Source organism: Merops nubicus, unplaced genomic scaffold, assembly GCF_000691845.1.
Source record: "Merops nubicus isolate BGI_N331 unplaced genomic scaffold, ASM69184v1 scaffold41099, whole genome shotgun sequence".
Classification (NCBI taxonomy): Eukaryota; Metazoa; Chordata; class Aves; order Coraciiformes; family Meropidae; genus Merops; species Merops nubicus.
Genome location: NW_008631103.1, coordinates 27023 through 45628, shown reverse-complemented (window position 1 = coordinate 45628; position 18606 = coordinate 27023). Strand labels below are relative to the sequence as shown.

The window sequence follows — 18606 nt, the reverse complement described above, 5'->3', positions numbered from 1 at the left end:
TTAAGTTAGTGTACCCTGCCTGTTGTGAGTAACACAAAATCAGTGTAGCTGTATATGTATAAAATTTTCATTCCAAAAAAGGCGAACTTCCAAGATGTTGTATGGAAAAGTCTTTGTTACCAGCCTACATATAGCCCAGAGTGCCAAATTAACAGCTTTTGAGAATTTACTGACTTGATGACAACCACGTGGCCTCTGCAGTGCCAAAGAGAAATCACATGTACACTTTTGAGTCCGTTGTACCAAAAAAAGGAGGTGAAGGGGGCAGTTTCCTCCTGATGGAAGCACTGCATCTCTTCAGCAAAGACTGTGCGAATGCAGGTGGACTCCAGGTTCAAGCACACCACTTCTCTGAAGGATTTGTGTTGGCAAGTGCTGGAAGATGCTACCATTTTCTGATTGTTTCTTTGCTTCTCCTCTCTCCTGAAAATTGCAGATATGAGTTTAACCATGCCTGGTGGCAGTTTTGGAAGAATTACTGATAAACCATGTACAGTATCTCCATCATCAGGAAGGATTTTGCTACCAAGTGAATGGCCGTTGCTGAGCCGCTGGGTGGCATCACTGCATCATTGTGGGGTTCATGGGTGATGTATTTTTCAGAAACATCAGGGAGATGCCAGCTGTCCAAACAGGAAAAAAATAGGCAAAAGGGCTCATTTAAATAATTTAGGAACAAAAATATTAGCTGTGCCATTGTAATTTTTCTCTTGTGCTTTATATTAAAGTAATGCTTGGTTATATCTTTGATATTAGCATTTCATACTCTTCCATTCATGCAAAGCTGATAACACTGACTAAATCCAATGCAGAATACACTCACCCATGCACATAAACACTGGAAAAAAATACCATGATCCTGTTGCTGAGCATTGCCATAATATTTACCCTACAATAGAAACCTTTATCAAGACTTCAGATGGAAAGAGACAAAGAAGCAGTTGGAAGGCTGTGCTAATCCTTTTGCTTTTTAGTGGACTGGGGATGGTATTCTTAACATTTATTTCAAGAGAATCTACAGCTGTTTTTTTCAACATACATAATCTCAGTACTCCTTTGAGGTTATTGTATCAGTCCTGCTGTTAGGGGAACCAAGATACAGAAAAGCTAATGTGATTTGTAAAAGGATGCTTCGTAGGTCCTTACGCAGGGAGTTGAATCCAGATATCAGATATCAGATGATCAGATATTTATGTGAAAAACAACAACAAAATAATTTGGGGAAGGTTTATATTAATTTTGCCTGTTGTATGGTTGCCCCTATGAATTAATGGTGTTCTTAAAACTCCTTCCAGGGGGTTATGTTTTTCAAAGGTGGAGTTTCCATTTGAAAATAATCATGTTCTTGAAAAAAAATACCCTGATGTATTCTACAGGGTAGTTGGGTTTTTCTGTCCCTCTCTTTCCCCAATTTCCCTTTTAATTTAAGTTTCCTTTAAAAACTGTCTGTATGAGTTTTTTTATCTTATGTCTTCCAGAACAGTTTAATTGGGATGATTATCTGAAAGAGACTGAATCAGTAGCTGCCCCTCTGCATTGTTTCAGACAGGTATGCTAGATACTGTTTTGTAAGTGTTTGTGTGTATGTATACATGTTACAGGGTGATCCTACAGCAAGTCCTATATTTAGGCTGCTTGCAAACTTTACCTTTGACTGCTTTTGATCTCTAGTTATCAGTAGCTTCCAGTTTTGGCAGATGTAGCTCCTGAAGTTTTTCATTCCTGGTTTCCGCCTCAAGCCAAACTTTGAGGGTTTCATTAAAATGATAGCTTTGGACTCTTTTCCTTTTTAAAACGCCTGGTTATTGAAACTAGATAAGTCTTATCAGAGTTGAAAAATATTTTATACTTTTTTTCAGTAATATTAGAGGTATCATGGTTTTAGTGAGAATTTGGCTAATCGTCAGAGGAGCCTTTCTTCTGCCCCATTTCTGAAACAGCTGTTTCAGTTCTGGCTAGCTACAAGATATATGTGTGTGTGTAATACAGTTAATTCACCACTTCTTATCTGGATCTCTCAAATATGTTTAATTTTGTTTCTTTCTAACTAGAGTTCTTTTTACTAAGGAGTAACAGATATTGAAGGTTTTTTTTTTAAAAAAAAAAAAAAAGCAAATCAAGGGAAACATATGGGAATACAAGGGAAATACTGGATTTACAGTGAAGGGTGGGGTGTTTAATGTAGTATTTTATATTTCGTGTTGTGCCCTTCAAGTTTGATTCCTTCCCACCTGATGGTTTAGTGTGTATTTGCAGATGCAGTTTATATCTGCCCCCTTGTGTGAGCTGATGACCTCTAGCTCTTTAGCTGTCTACAGACTGAGGTGACCTCTGCAGGCATCTCTCTCTCTGTAGAGGAAGATGGGGCTAGTATTTTCTGAAGTTGAGGAGTCTCTTAGCTGTGTCAAGTTAAATAGGATGAGTTTTGGTCTGCATGCGTTCACTCAGTTAGGAAGATAGATGCTGAAGGAATTGGATAGTTTGGATTGAAAGAACTGTAATAGGTCTGACAAGCAGAGCATGTCTAGTTTAGTGGATTTGGCATGTTCAGAAAGATGTCTTCTCAGGTTTGTAGGTGGTCTGATGGTACTGTAAATGGCCTCCAGTGGGGACCAAATTAAAAGTAACACAAATAGAGTAGTCTGAGGAGGAGAGGGACCAGTGAACCAGATTCACTCAGTGAATCTAAAGTAGCTTCAGGAAGAATAGGGAAGAGAGAAAAGCAGATGGTACATGTCCTTTTACTAGATCTTGAATCTCTGCTTGCTCTTTGCAGATGAGGATGAAGGACAGAGCCCTCATATGCTGCTTTCAGTGAGAGATGGCTAAGAATAGTAGTGTCCATAGCTCTATTTGAGTGGAGCTTCAGAAATTAAGGGCAGACTCAGACTCTGCTTGGGTAGAGACAGAGGACAGTGGCACGTCCCTGGAGCATTCTGAGGTTAATGCCATACTCGCAGACCGTAGACCACCATGACTGGAGTGTATGCTCCCAAGAAATGTAGCTACTGCAGCATGCTGCTCAGAAAACTTCCTTGCACCTTTCTTGCATCTTCTTCTTCTTTACTAATGCTCAGGAGGTCCAAACTGAACACCCGTGTAACACCTTAAAGATGCGTAAAGCGGCACGCGTTGGCTGAGAGGGAAATCTGCGTGACCTGCTTCCCTTAAGGCGTGTGTGGGCTGGAAAGAAGAACTTCAGTTTCTCTGCCTGGCAGATTTGAGAACAATTTACATATGCATACTTCTTCCCCTTCTTCTAAGAGTTGACCTTTAAGTAGAAAGTGATATGCAATGTTAATTAGTACAGAGCGAACTCCTCTCACTGCATAATGTTTGCAGATTTTAGAAACTAAAGTGCTTGAGCTTTGTGTAGGACTAATTTGACTTGTATTGGGTTACACATGAATTGTATGTGTTGTTATCACTGTATGATGTAAAGAAATACACTGCTGTGGCCAGGCAGAAAACAAATAGCAGAGAGAAGCATAATTTGACAGTCATATCCAGAATTTGTGACCTGTGGGGATCATACTAAGTTTAAATTTTGTAGTAATTAAAAATGACCCAGGGAGCAATAAATTAAAGCCACTACTCAAGATACAAGCACAGACAGCTAATGGAAATTGATTAAAGTATTTGTCTCAATTTAGAAAGTATTTTATCTGTTGCTCTAAGTTGTTTTTAATTACTGATTAAAATTTCGATGCATTCCACATCCCTTTCTCTCATCCCAAAACTTTTTTTCAAGCAGCTGAAAATTTGAAATTAAAAAGCTCAGCCCCTTGTGGTTTGAACAGAGTGTAAAACAAGGCTGTTAATGAGCGGGTTTTGTTATTTTGCTGTAAGGATGGACTGGCATGGAGGAGTTACCTTTTTAGTAGAAAGCTTTGAGTGGTCGGTATTTAAACAAGCTCACCTTTCCTACAAACAAATAAACTCCCCAGTTTCTCAATTTCAGGTGTTTTTCGTGGTAGTAGAAAATAACAGCTTGATGAGAAGTAATCTGAAGTTGAATTGCCCTTTAAATTTAATATGCTCAGGCTCCCCTTTCAAGCCAGCCTGCTCTCTAAATGCAGCACTGGCAGATGCCACACTTGGCATTCACTGCCTATTGCTCTGGTTTTTGGGCTCAGGCTCCTCCAGGGTTCCTGCTGTGGATCTAGGATGTGTGGTAAATAATGCACCCGCACACCATAGGAAGCAGAGCAAGATATGTTTTAAAAAATCAGAACAGATGAAGACAAAATACTGCTAACACTTGTTGTAGTAGCAGATTTCTTCAGCATTTTCCCATGTATCCTGACAGGTAAGTTTGCCCTTATCTGCCTTCTGTGGGACCCCCACCTGACCTGGTCAGCCAGGCAGGAGGAGGAACATAGGAATCTTGTGAGTGTGAATGCTCATGGTTTTGGTTTTTTTTCTACCTGCCCTCCCAGATTAGGATTCAGATTGTCTTAGATTTTATGTGATAGCTGCTGGGTTTAAATTTTTTGGGGAAGGCTGCCTACACGTCTTGGATCTGTGTTCCAAAGCGGCTTTGTACTCAGAGTTGCAGAAAGGGGCTTCCAGGGTGATAGGAAAATAGGCATTCTTCCCTAAGAGAAACTTCAGTGCTTGGCTTATTTGACTTGTTGAAAGAGTAACTGAGAAGGGCTCAGGTTGCCCTCTGTAAATACACTGTAGATTTTGTTGTAGTTTGCAAAGGTGCAAAAAGAATTTAAGTTAAATGGTGGTGCTGGCAAAAAGTTCTATTAATAAATTCAGGCTGGAAATGAGATGTCTAAAGAGAATAGTGAGAGACATTCAGTGCCAATTAGTGTTAATGCAAGTTTTGAACATTATTAGATGGTGTTATTACCTTCAGTACTACAGTAGGCAAGTAATCAGACTGCGAGCTAGTCAATCTATGCCAGTAGTGTGTTGGTGCTTAAATAAAAAATACTCTTGTTCATCTTTAGCTTGTGACAGAAAGTTCTGCTCAAAGACCAAGTTGTGTTTGTCACGTTTTTTTCCCTGTGCTAATTAAATTGGCATTTTATTGTATGTGCATGAATATATTCAGTTCTCTATGAATAAGCACAAGCTGCAATTTTTGTCTTGGCACAGAACTTCTATGTGACTTTAGGACTGTCTGTTTTCTTTCTGTAAAATGCAGTTAACACCAACTCTTTTTTCTGTCTTCTTTCTTTGTATTGTAAGCTTTTTTTTTATGCAGAAACTCTTGCCTTGAGCGTTTGTAGTGCCTAGTTCAGTCGTGTCCAAATTTTCTTTAAATCTCCAAGATAATACTATAATGAGAGTAACTGTTTCTTTTTAATAGAAAACTATTTAATCTTGTGGGTGGGTTTGGTTTGGTGTGTTTTTTGAGGGCTGGGGTTTTTTTTTGTGGGTTGTTTTGGGTTTTTTTTTTGAGTTGATGTTGTGTTTCCCAATGTCCTTGTTTTCCATTCAAATCAAATATTAATCACTACTTTCCCATCTTTATGTTCGTATCTTCGTCAGAATTCCTGTATTGCCTTTCTTAGTGTGCTTATCTTTTCAGATGTCAGTCATGTTTATGCAGTAGGAGCATTCAAGTACCTGAAATGGTAGCTGTTGTTAGGTTATCCAGCTGCTTTCTCTGACTTGCTGCTAAATACTCAAACTTCAAAGGCTTCTTTATATTTACCATTTATATAATGTGTGGATGAATGAAAGCTGTATATTGAACTGGCTGCTGAACTTAGCAATACTAACAACAGTAAGATAAAGTCTTTTTCCCTCTTACTGTAGTCTCGCGTTCCACCTACGAACGATTTCAAAGTTGGTATGAAGCTGGAAGCCCGTGACCCTCGCAACGTCACCTCGGTCTGTATAGCTACCGTGATCGGAATCACCGGTGCCAGGCTGAGGCTGCGACTGGATGGAAGTGACAACAAAAATGATTTTTGGAGGCTTGTGGATTCCTCCGACATACAGCCCATCGGGACCTGCGAAAAGAAGGGGGGCATGCTCCAGCCTCCGCTGGGTAAGGAATAAAGCTTCTGAACGAGTGTGGGTGGAGTCTTACCTCCACGAGGTTGATTTTACCTTTTTGTCTTTGCAAATTCAGTGGTACTAGAGTTTCACCAAACCATAATTTAGTTGGTAATAATAATTTAGCAGTAAGCAAACTAAGTCAGGCTAAGTGGATTATAACTTTTTCTTCTTTTTGTTTTCTATTGATATAAGAATGAGCAGAATAAATAGTTTTGAGTTCTGTTGGTTGATTGGTTGGTTTGTTGGCTTTCTTAAATAGTCCCTTAATATTAAACGGGGGTGTCTGGCAGCTTTCTAATGATGAGATACACTGTTACGTGCACATTCTGTAACTGTTCCCTCACATCCCCCATTTTATGAATGTGTATGGTGACATTTTTTTGCCCGGTGCTGTGCATGCTGCTGTTGACAGAGCTTCCCAAGACCTGGTGGGAGCAGCTGCCTTGCCTTTTTCCTCTCCAGGCAGTCAGAGCAGCCCGGTAGAAGGCGCTCGCTGTTAACCGACCTGGGAAGCGCTCCGCGGGGCTGCCAGAGGCACATCAGTTCAGGGCAGCCTGCATGTTTTCTCGGGCACCAAGCAGGTTGGTTGTGGTCTGGGAAAGGCAGCACAGGGTGGGTTAAGGGCAGTATTGCAGCATTCTGTTCTGACATAGGAAAAACAGCACTCCAGAGGTTTAGCAACTGCAAGCTTATATTGCATGTGATTCTCATCTCAAAAGGACGTGTGCTGGTGGACATCCTGTCGGTTTGTCATGACCAGTTTCTGAGCGCGATGAGTGCTCAGGAACAAGGTGTTGCTTTCCCATGCTTAGAAACAGAATTTATTTTGTCTTCCCTGAGCCATATGGGTGACATTATGTGTCTCCCCAAACTGAGAAATAGTTAAAAAGAAAACTCATGACTAAAGTTTATCTTAAAATGACCATCCCCCAAGTCCCCAAGAACAGCAGCGCCTCCTCCTCTGTTATCCTGGTATCTTCTGTAATTTTTAGAAGATGAAAGAAGTAACATTCTTAATATGAGAAATGAACTATAAGCAGAAATTGGTTACTGCTGTTTTCCCATCTTATGGTTATGAACCTTCTTCTGATTTGGTGTCATAATAACTCTACTGATTTCTCATCAGAGGTTTAGTGAAGTATGCTTTCTCTTAATAGCCTTTCAAAAAATTCATCATCCCAATTTGTTAACAACTTCCAATTCTTTTGTTTGAAAGATGAAGTGAAATGTATAATGTCAGTACAGTATGAAACTTGGATTTGCTTGTAGTGAGGCAAACAGGCACAGGAGCAGTTGATGTAACCGTTAAGACATTTCACATAGATTATAAGGGTAGATTTTTGTGCTGTCGGGCTTCTTTAGAAAGCCAACAAAAACAATGCAACCAGGGTGTCAGACTAGAAAAATATTATTTGGGATGGGTAGATAAAATTTGAGCCTAGGAGGGCTTTTTTTTTCCTTTTTTCCTGTGGATATATAGAGGTTTTGAATGAAAGCACTGGAAATTCTTGACATCTGGGGGAAGATATTATAATTTTTTTTTTTTTTGAGAAGTTACTCAAATTAACTTCTGTTAAGTTCTTGGTATAACCTTGTAGAATGAATGCAGCAATACCAGTATGAAAAGAGCCTATAATAGAGAAGGGTATGCCTATTCCTTGAGCTACACGTAAGTGCAGTGTTAAATACATGGCTTCAACTCAGGAGCATAGTGTCTTTTTAAACGTGTTTCTAAACCAGTCTGATGAAAGCAGCTCTGGTTGTGTATAATGGGGGCAGTTGATCTCTTAAGAAGAGAAACTTTCCATGATTATCAGTAGAAAGGTTGGTGCCTTCTCTTTGAATACTGTTTCTTACCCCTATTTGGTCAGGCTGCTTGTAGTGCAGCACCTAACAGACAGCTGCTTCCCTGCACCCAGGTTTGTAAGTTTACCTGCCCTCTGAACAATTGCTGGTTATTAAGAAAAGAATGCAAGTGCCATTATTTTGTCCCTCCTGCCCTAGATTTTTCTAGAGATAGGCTAAATTCCAGCAATCAAACATTCTGGCATACCTAGATAAATTTTTGAAAAGGCCTTTTTGGCAGTTTTACAGCATCCTGTTCCTGGGGAAAGCTGGGAACTAATTGGGTGTATAATTACCTCCTGTTAGCCTTTTAAGCAACTAATTTTTATTTTTTTTTTCCCTGAGTAGTAGAGAACCTTCTGGATCATAATGCTCTGCTTCTGTCATAGTAACTAGCTAAAATAGTCCCTCCTACCTGATTTTTACAGTTTTAAATATGTGTGTTAGGTAAGGGTTTTGAGAAGGCAATTAATGTAGCAAAGGGTCCCTGTTCCAGCCTGTTTTTCATAGGTGAGCTTTTTTGTTGTTGAGAGCTTAAGTTCTCAACAAATTACATTGAGGATAACATTTTCTTTGGTTTTACCAGGACAACATAAAGGCCAAATGGAGTTAATTGAGACAGTTGTTTAGGTGTTGTTCCTCTGTCTTTTGTATGTCTTTTCTGGGCTAGCTGGTTAGGGTTGTGTTTCAATAACCACATGTGTTTAGGTTATTGTATAAAGACTCTGGTATTAAACTGGGGCTGATAATCAGCTCAGCAGTTCTCAAATTATGACACCATTTATCAAATACAAGCTTTGTATTCATTTAGATGTTGCATAGATAGTGCCAGCTTGAAAAATGTTTATTCAGCTGAAGATAGCTTAAAATTACTAGTTAAAGAACCATTATTGTGTATAATCCAATTTTAGCTGACTTAATGATTTAACTGCTGAAGTATTGCAAGTATGTTCTACCTTTCTAGTTACTTTTTTCTTTTTTTTAAGAGAATTGTTGAGACTCAGTTATGAGTGAACTCATCAGTTCCTGGCAGATTGTGGTACTATTTATTTTGTGGAAAAATTTCCAATTTGCTGTATTATGTCTGTTTTTCTATAGAACTGTGCCAGAAATCTAACTGCTAAAGACACACAAAAAAATGTCCACTGTGTCTGTTATCTTACTCATTACTTTGAGACATCCATTTGGAAAGCACAGAAAGCAAAAGGATTTTGTTCTGTTTTCTTTCATTTTTCACTGTAAAGAAGTTGATTCTGAGGGAAGATTATCTGGAATGAGAATGTTTTCAGTGAACCTTTGTTCTTCTTGAGTAAGATAGTAAATCTAAACAAATTTGGTTATTGTTTGTGCTTTTTATTCACTTGTTAATGAAGAATATTAAAGTAGAAACATCTTCCAGTTCATGTTTTCCAATATGATACAGGCATTTATTAAAATAGTTGTATTTTTGTTCTTCCCTCTTAATACAATCTTTGTTTTTTAAAGCTATTTATTTATTTATTTTCATGGAGGAAGGAAAAGAAACTTTTTTTTTTTGTCTGTGGTCTGGTGAAAAACCTACAAGAGTCTAGAAAATACAAAGCTATCTCCTCAGTACATGAGGGAAGCTGGATCAGAGGATATCGCTTTAGAATGAGAGCAAAAAGCAGGCCTGAAGAGTAAGCTAGGCACTTGTGTTGGGGAGGTTCCACTGGAGTAAGGGCTCTGTGGGACAACTTTATGATCTTGTGTACTAGAACTTTCATGTCATTGGGTCCTAGGTGTCTATCTGTAATATGGCAAGTTACTGATGAGTGATTCTTCAGGCAAGTCACTTAGAATGGAGATGCGTTGCATGGCTCCCCACTCAGACAGTCACTCTTTGTTGCTTCTTGGCTGTTTTTATTTTTGCCAAGTCCAAAAGAAAGGGGGGGCATTAGTAAAACAGACTTTATATCTTCTCATCCTATTTTATTTTAAAAATGGAAAGTATGGCTGTTTGTTTTTTTGTTACTTAGGGTTCCAGATGAATGCGTCTTCTTGGCCAATGTTTCTCTTAAGAACTCTCAATGGAGCTGAAATGGCACCCCCAGCATTCTTTAAGAAGGTAAGAAGAAAGGGACTGCTAGTAAACAACTGTCTATCAACTGGTCCATGGTTACATTTTTTTAATGGAGATGCCAACATACTACCCTGTTGTCTGTAGCATGGCAAGACTGTTATTTAAAATGAATTTGAAGTGGATTGGCAAGCTACAAAGCTAGACAGAGAGCAATCTGCTTTTAGTCCATTGAGATGGACATCTCTCTTCTTGAGTTGAGACTTTAAAGTATGGTGTGTTATTTAGAAAAAAATGGTGATAGCTCATTTTTTGTGTCTCATGGATTTAAGATACAATGCGTGTCATGTTTCTTAACAGCACTATATTCATGTGACTGTGCACAGGAGTAAAAAAAAATAATGGCAAATAAGAGCCTTTGGAATACAGCAGTGCTTGGAAAGGTTTTGTTAAATATGTTGGTTGGGCACATACTCATAATTTAAAATGCAGTGAGAAAGTAGTTGAGAACAGCAGGAAAAGCTGTTCAGTTTTTTAAACAGGATTCTTGAGTAAGTTACAGTGAGACATGAAAAATTATATAAAAAACAATGGTAATATTAAAATGACTTGTTTGTTCAATTTTTTGTCAAGGTGGTAAAACCTTCTTGACCCATTGAATGACTTCATTTTTGATACTGTGAGTGACATTGACAAGTATGTCAACAAATCAGAGTTGAGTTCAGCCACATTGCTTGTGTGTTAACTTTATGTGTAAACTACATAACTTTAAAATGTAGGATTATATAAATTTTCTGAAGTGTGATGAATCACACTGCCCTGTGCTAGCCTACCACTACATCTGAAATGCCTTTTGGACAATGAGGTTCCTCAGACTGAAGTGGTAATTTGGGTTCCATTGGGTCCCAGCTCCTGCTGTGGGGCTACACTTACTCTGGTCACATTTCTGTTTTTCTTTTGTCCAATTGGAATTGATCTAAGGCAAATTGAGTTACCAGAGGCCTATAAATAATGTCCGATGCTAATGAATTTTGCATGGATTAATTGGGAGGTGAAGCTTTACCAGACAGTTATCAGTCCCCAGAAATATCTATTCCCTGCAAACCTCCTCTTTGTTATTAGCATGTAGTAATTTTGTTTTAGTGTCTTCTCTGTCTTGCTGCCCAGACATAATGTATTGGATGCAACCTATTGCTTATGTAAATATTTTCATCAGGGTTTTTCTGTTGTGGAGAATTTTGCTAATTACCCTGACTCTGGGTGTGGGAAGAAAATCTAGATTTTTATAATACAGAAATGTAACTTTCCTTATATGTCTAGTATAAGTTTTTGAGAGTAGCGAGTATGAGTAGTAAGGATGTTGAAGAAAAATAGTTTGGTTTTTTTTTTTTTTTTTTTTTTTTTTTGTGTTTTTGTTTGTTTGTTTTTGTTTTGTTTTGTTTTTTGTTTTTTTTTTTTTATGAGGCCATAGAAATTCAAATATTCTACCACTTTTACCTTTGTAGGAACCACCAAAACCTGTGCCAAACTGCTTCAAAGTTGGAATGAAACTTGAAGCTATAGACAGGAAGAACCCATACTTGATTTGTCCGGCAACCATTGGAGATGTTAAAGGGGATGAAGTTTTTGTTACGTTTGATGGCTGGAGAGGAGCATTTGACTATTGGTGCAGATGTGATTCTCGAGATATTTTCCCAGTTGGATGGTGTAGCTTGACAGGAGATGCATTACAACCACCAGGAAACAATGGTAAGATGACTAATAATATTGCTTAATTATTTTTCCCCTCAATTACAGCAGAATTTTAAAAACCCGCTGGCTGCATGCAGATAAGACTGAAGATTTGATTTGTGAGTAGCTGATGAGGATGAAATGCTGTTATGTTTTCTTTATGTAGTTTAAAGCTAATAGGACAGTTTTTGGGAAACAATTTTTGGATATTCACAGTAACTCTGGGAACATGTTTTATTTAATATTATGAGGAGGACCTTTTGATAATCTTTAATTTTTGTTTGCTTGTGAAGAGTCTTTGACTTAAGCTAGATTTGCTGTTTGTATTGTAGGTAGTTAACTACTCCAGTTTAATGATACTAATGTAATGGCTGCAGCAGCACTTTATGTTAAGCAAACTCCTAAGAAAGTAAAGTAGTGTTTGCTTCTGTGATGACTGAAGGTTTAAAACTGTATGTTGTTTCTTCTTATATACTCATGAGATTCTGTCTTGAAACTGCCTGTTCTGAATGCTTTTTCTTCCTCCTGCCTTTAAGGATGTTTGTAGATAGGATTACAGAGTCCATTTAACTAATGGCCACTGTGCTTTATAGTGTACAGCTATCTACCTTAGAAAGGATGGAAATGGAATAAAGAGGGTTATCCCTGAATGTAATCCCTCAGCTACGCTGGGGACCTCTTGTCATCTTTCTGTAGTATAAGGCTTTCCTGTCAAACCATTTGAGCTCTTCTGTCCTTGCTTCCCTCACGTCTGACAGGAAGAGGTTTTTAAAGAGGGGAACCATATTTTAATTAATTACTTCAATATTGTTGACCAGAATAATTTGTTCTCATGGTGAGCATTTTCACAGCTGGTGTTAGGTAAGGAACGAGTAGACTGATATCACAGAACTCTCAATGGAACTACCAAAGGAACAGAAACAAGAAGGCGAAAAATCAGTCATGTTTACTGCTCTCTCCATCCTCATTGATTTTCTTAATCTTTTGCCAGCCAGTCAAGAGCCATATTGAAAATCAAACTGAAATTATTTAAGATTATCCTTCCCCTCACTTGCCTGCCTATAGATACTGGCAGTGGTCATAGTACATGTAATCTGGTTTAGTCCATTTCATCAAATTTCAGCAGGGGAGCAAGTAATGTTGCTCTGACATGGCTGAACAGGGAGCTTTTGCTGGGTTTTAGGCAGAAGAGGAGAGTCTGTCATGTTTGGAAGAAGGGGCAGGCTACTCAGGAGGAGTATAAGGATTTAGTTAGGCCATGTAGAAAGAACGTTAGGGGGGCACAACCTTAGCTAGAGCTCAGCCTGGCCACCGCTGCAAGAGATAATAAAAACTGTTATTACAAATACATTAGCAACAGAAAAAGACCAAGGGAGAATCTCTATCCTTTATTGGATGCAAGGGGGAATGTTGTTACAAGGATGAGGAAAAGGCTGATGTACTGAATGCCTTCTTTGCCTCAGTCTTTAATAGTCGGTCCAGTTACCCTCATGGTATTCAGTCCCCTGAGCTGTAAGAAAGGGACAGAGATCAGAGTAATCCCCTCATAATCCACAAAATAGTAGTGAATGACCTGCTAAAGCTATTGGACACGCATAAGTCTATGGGGCCAGATGAGATCCACCCAAGAGTGCTGAGGGAGCTGGCAGAAGAACTTGCCAGACCTCTCTCCATCATTTACCATCAGTCCTGCTTAATGAGGGAGGTCCCAGATGACTGGAGACTTGCCAATGTGACTCCCATCTACAAGAAGGGCAGCACAGAGGATTCAGTGAACTACCGGCCTGTCAGCCTGACCTTGGTACCAGGGAAGTATATGGAACAGTTCATCTTGTGGGAGATCATACAGCAGAACTTGCCAGACCTCTCTCCATCATTTACCATCAGTCCTGCTTAATGAGGGAGGTCCCAGATGACTGGAGACTTGCCAATGTGACTCCCATCTACAAGAAGGGCAGCACAGAGGATTCAGTGAACTACCGGCCTGTCAGCCTGACCTTGGTACCAGGGAAGTATATGGAACAGTTCATCTTGTGGGAGATCATACAGCAGGTGTGGGACAACAGGGGGATTGGATCCAGCCAACGCAGGTTCATGAAGGGCAAGTCCTGTTTGACCAACCCGATCTCCTTCTATGATGAGATGACCCGTCTAGTGGATGAGGGAAAGGTGGTGGATGTTGTCTACCTGGACTTCAGTAAGGCATTTGGCATTGTTTCCCACAGCATTCCGCTGGAGAAGCTGGCAGCTCATGGCCTAGACAGGTGGACTCTTTGCTGGGTTAAAAATTGGCTGTCTGGCCGAGCCCAGAGAGTTGTGGTGAACGGATTTAAATCCAGTTGGCAACTGGTCACGAGTGATGTCCCTCAGGGCTTGGTTTTGGGACCAGTCTTGTTTAATGTCTTTATCAGTGACCTGGATGAGGGGATCAAATGCACCTTCAGTAAATTTGCAGATGACATGAAATAAGTGGGAGTGTTGATCTGCTTGAGGGTAGAAAGGCTCTGCAGAGGGATCTGGACAGGCTGGAGCAATGGGCTGAGGTCAAGCGTATGAAGTTTAACAAGGCCAAGTTCTGGGTCCTGCACTTGGGTCACAACAACCCCAGGCAATGCTACAGGCTTGGGGTAGAGTGGCTGGAAAGCTGCCTGGCATAAAAGGACCCGAAGGTGTTGGCGGATAGCTGGCGGAACATGAGCCAGCAGTGTACCCAGGTGGCCAAGAAGGCCAGTGGCATCCTGGCCTGTATCAAAAATGGTGTGAGCAGCAGGAGTAGGGAGGTGATCGTGCCATTGTACTCAGGACTTGTGGGACAGCACCTCAAGTACTGTGTCCAGTTTTGGGCATCAAAGGATAAGAAGGACATGGAGGTGCTGGAGCGAGTCCAGAGAAGGGCAACAAGGCTGGTAAGAGGGCTGGAAAACATGCCTTATGAGGACTGGCTGAAGGAGCTGGGATTGGTTAGTTTGGAGAAGAAGAGACTGAGAGGAGACCTCATTGCTCTCTACAACTACCTAAAAGGAGGTTGTAGTGAGGCTGGTATTGGTCTCTTCTCCGAAATTACTAATGATAGGACAAGAGAAAATGGCCTCAAGTTGTGCCAGGGGAGGTTTTGATTGAATATTAGGAAGAATTTCTGTACTGAGAGACTGGTCAGGCACTGGAATGGGCTGCCTAGGGAGGTTGTGGAGTCATCATCCCTGGAGGTGTTTAAAAAAACAAGTAGATGTAGCACGTGAGGTTATGATCTAGTGGTTAGGGAAATGGTGGGAGGGAGGTTGGACTTGATGATCCCGGAGGTCCTTTCCAGCTGTAATGATTCTGTGATCCTATGTGTGTAGCTGTACTGGAATGATCTGCCAGTACAAACCTGAAATGAGAGGGCAGGGAGAGGTCAAGTCAGGACAATCTACATTCAATCAGAATTAAACTAATAGGTGCCAAGCTGACTTCAGTCTTAATGCATATGTGCTCCCAATCTGTAAAGTGTCTTTCTCAGTTTCTTCAGGAGGTTGATCTTGTCGTGAGAAGTCATGAATGACATGTGTTGTTATGGTAAGTTAGTTACATTAATTGTGGTGAAATAAAATGGCTTTATATGAATGGACTGCAGAATTTTTAGAAGATATTTTTGTGACAGTTCAGACTACCAAGTCTAATTGCATCTTCTGGACAGAAGTATTATTAAATTGTTTAGTCTACGCCATTTTCACTAGTGGAGAACCAGCAATGTTTTGACATAATGCATACAGAATTTTACTTGCCTGACTATTGCTTGATAAAGATCAAAGAGTTCTTTAATAATTAGTTAGTGAAATTGATTACATATTCCAGTTGTTCAGGTAATAAACAAAATGCATGAGTATGTTCAAATTTGCTGAAGGCTTGAAATACCCAAGTATTTTTATGGATTCTCTTGCTTTGTTATGAAAAACACTAACGCTTCAGGCATTCATAGAATTGTTTAGGTTGGAAAAGACTTTTAAGATCATCAAGTCCAACCATTAACCCAGCACTGCCAGGTCACCACTAAAGCATGTCCCTAAGCACCACGTCTACATGTTTTTCAAATACCTTCCGGGATGGTGTTGCGGTTTAGACCCAGTGAAGAGCTGAGCACCACGTGGCTGCTCACTTCATCTCGCCCCAACTACCCAAACCCTGAAGCTGGAGAAAAAGATGAAGCCCCATGAGTTGTGATAAGGATAATTTAATACAACAATGCAAAAGGAGCCATTAACAACACAGTAATGAAGCTAGGTGTGACATGACGCCAGTGCTGTAAAGCAGGGAGCGCGTTGGCGCCGAGCGGGAGCGCCACGGCCCGGACGGTGAGACCGGCCCTGCCCGCTCTGGCCAGTCTGCCGTGGGCATGACGCCAGCCTGCTGTGCAGTGACCTACTGGCTGGCCTGGCTGTGGCACCCGCCCAACTTCTGGTGAAAATTAGCCCTATCCTAGCTGAACCAGGACGAATGGGGACTCCACCACTTCCCCGGGCAGCCTGTTCCAGTGCTTTACAACCCTTTCTTACAACCATTAATAAAACCTGAAGCAAGGTTCTTACAGACTTACAGTCCAAACAAAATTGTGTTTGCTCTTTTTTTTCCCCTCTTCTGAGCATAAGGAATTTGTTCTTTCGATTTTGCTTCATGTGCTTACTTTTCATGTGCATGTTGCGTGCATTTGTCAAATTTACATAGCTAGATGAAATATTTTTTACTCTTACGTTTTGTTTTTCACTGTTATTTGCTGGCTTTTGAGCCATTAAAGAACTGTAATGATAGTACTTTATTAAAATGTAAATAATAGCTTCAAGGAGAGTGTAATCAAGTAATTTTGATTCAGAAATATGATAATGTTGTCAGGGTTCTTCATTAAGTCACATTAGCATTGACTACTCCTGTTAAGGATGAAAGTCTGACAGATACTGTTTTGTAGGGATTCAGATGAAATATTATAGTATAATTCTGTCCTGAACTTTTTTTCTTGCAGTTTAGTTTAGTATTTCTGCCTTGGATTACCGCAATAGAAAGTGAAAATAATTAATTGAGTGTGGCTTATATTTCAGAGTGAATATAATGAGAAGTATTCTTGATTTTTGTAACTACCTTTCCTGAAAGCATTAATATGCTTTAAATCGCTATTTAAAGGAGTGAAAAAAACAAAACAAAACAAAAAAACCAAACCCAAACAAACTCAAATTTTAGTGAACAAGCAAAACCAGTATCCTGCAATCTAAGTGTGAAAGCAATAAAGAATGCTCTAAAATTCATCCATATCTAGAACAAAAATTTCCTGCCATGACTTATGTTTTAGGGTCTAATTTGGTCTTTTGTAAGAGCGATGAATTGCAGTAAGAGTGGCAGTGTGGAATTAGGGAAGATTTTGCTTCAGCTACTGTCTTAGCCATTTAGGATGCCCATAGAGAATGTAGGATCTCTGTCATGGGAGGCTTTTAAGAACAGTTTAAACACAGGCCTATTGGACATAGGTGAATTTATTCAGACCAGATTACATTATATGTTTACTTTTTGTAGCTGTATCTTCTGTAATGCTCATTGGTTTTAGACAGATAAGCTCAGGAACTAAGATTCCGTTAATAGAAGATAAAATGGAGAAGATGGGTGACAGGTTATTTTTAACCAACTGTTTTTAGCATTCAGACCTTAGTCTTCGTGTTGATGTTTTGTCTTTGGCCTTTATCAGGCAATGTGACTGAAGTGGATCTGGCTGGTTGTCAGAGTATGTGTACAGTGGTATGAAATGTAGCATTCAATATTTATACTGGCAGAAGCTGTGCTTAGCTAATATTGTAGTTTGTTTCCTTAGAAATATCTCCGTAGTACTAATTTATGTTATGTATTGTTTGACAGCAGTGCTTGATGTTGTCTTGGCCTGCTGACCCAAGGTTAATATTTTAAGGATGCGTTAGGTTGTTTTCTCTGTGATTCTTGGTCACTTAAGTGCTTTTAGAGACTTGTCACTCAGCAACATTGTTGTGCACCTTAGCTGGTGAAAGAAGTTGGCATGATAATGTCTATGCTGGATCAGTCTGAAGGACCATCTTCTCTGGCAGGCTTTCTTCAGTGGTGTCTGAAAGCAGATGTCTGAAAAAAAGTATAAGCATGTAGGAGAGAGGTTTGCAAAAGTATCCCTAATATCTGACTGACTACAACCTAGCACTTCCCAAGCCTACAATAATGCTTTTATGCCAAGTGCCTCCTGGAGGAACTTGATCTGTGTTAATCAGTTGTGTTTTGGAGCCACCTGAACTTTTAGCACCTGCAGTATCCTCTAGTAAGGAGTTCTGTACTTGAGTATATGTTGTGTGGAAAAGGAAAGATATCCTTTTTCTTGCTGGTTGCTTCATTTGTTCTCATCTTCTTGTACTGAAATAGCTTTTTGTTCTTCCAGTAGTTGGACAGGGAGAGGAAGTAAACAGCCATCTCTAATTATCTTCTTCATATCCATTCTGCTTTTGTAGACCTATATTCTAGCTTCCCTCAGCTATCTTTATAACAGATTTGTAAAGCTCTGTTTTGTTTAATTTTTCATGGTTACGGGATAATTTTTTTCCCTCTAATTGCCTTTGTTCTTTTGTACTGTTTCCATCTCAGCAATGGCATTTTTGAGCCACTGGAATCAGAAGTGCTTAAGGTTTTTGAGACCTAACTGTATGGTGGTCACTTCTGTTTTGTTTTCTACTCCTTCTGTAATATCCTCCTATAACTATTCATAAATTGAAATTTGGTATTTTCAGACTGCCAAGCAGAACAATGAACTAGTACTGTCATAGAAATATTTATTTTAATTTTAAAACATCATATTTATATACATCAGCTAATAGGCCATCATCAATCACAGAAGCTGGGTTATTTTGAAATTATTGTAATTGAATTGCATCTGTTACTTCCTCTGCTGAGCAACTGCTCAGCTTTAGAAGATCTTTTTATATATCTTTACTAACTCA

General features: G+C 39.5%; 1 protein-coding gene across 1 annotated transcript in view; it reads left to right on the top strand.

The window, feature by feature from the left end:
- The window catches only part of SCML2 (sex comb on midleg-like 2 (Drosophila)), a gene marked incomplete at its 3' end in the record, with an annotated part of 56400 nt that overhangs the window by 10780 nt on the left and 27014 nt on the right, over positions 1 to 18606 (top strand). The window contains exons 2-5 of the mRNA XM_008947482.1: positions 1479 to 1549; positions 5776 to 6010; positions 9864 to 9952; positions 11410 to 11653. Coding sequence (XP_008945730.1) covers positions 1479 to 1549; positions 5776 to 6010; positions 9864 to 9952; positions 11410 to 11653 — 639 coding nt within the window. The remainder of the gene's footprint in view (positions 1 to 1478; positions 1550 to 5775; positions 6011 to 9863; positions 9953 to 11409; positions 11654 to 18606) is intronic.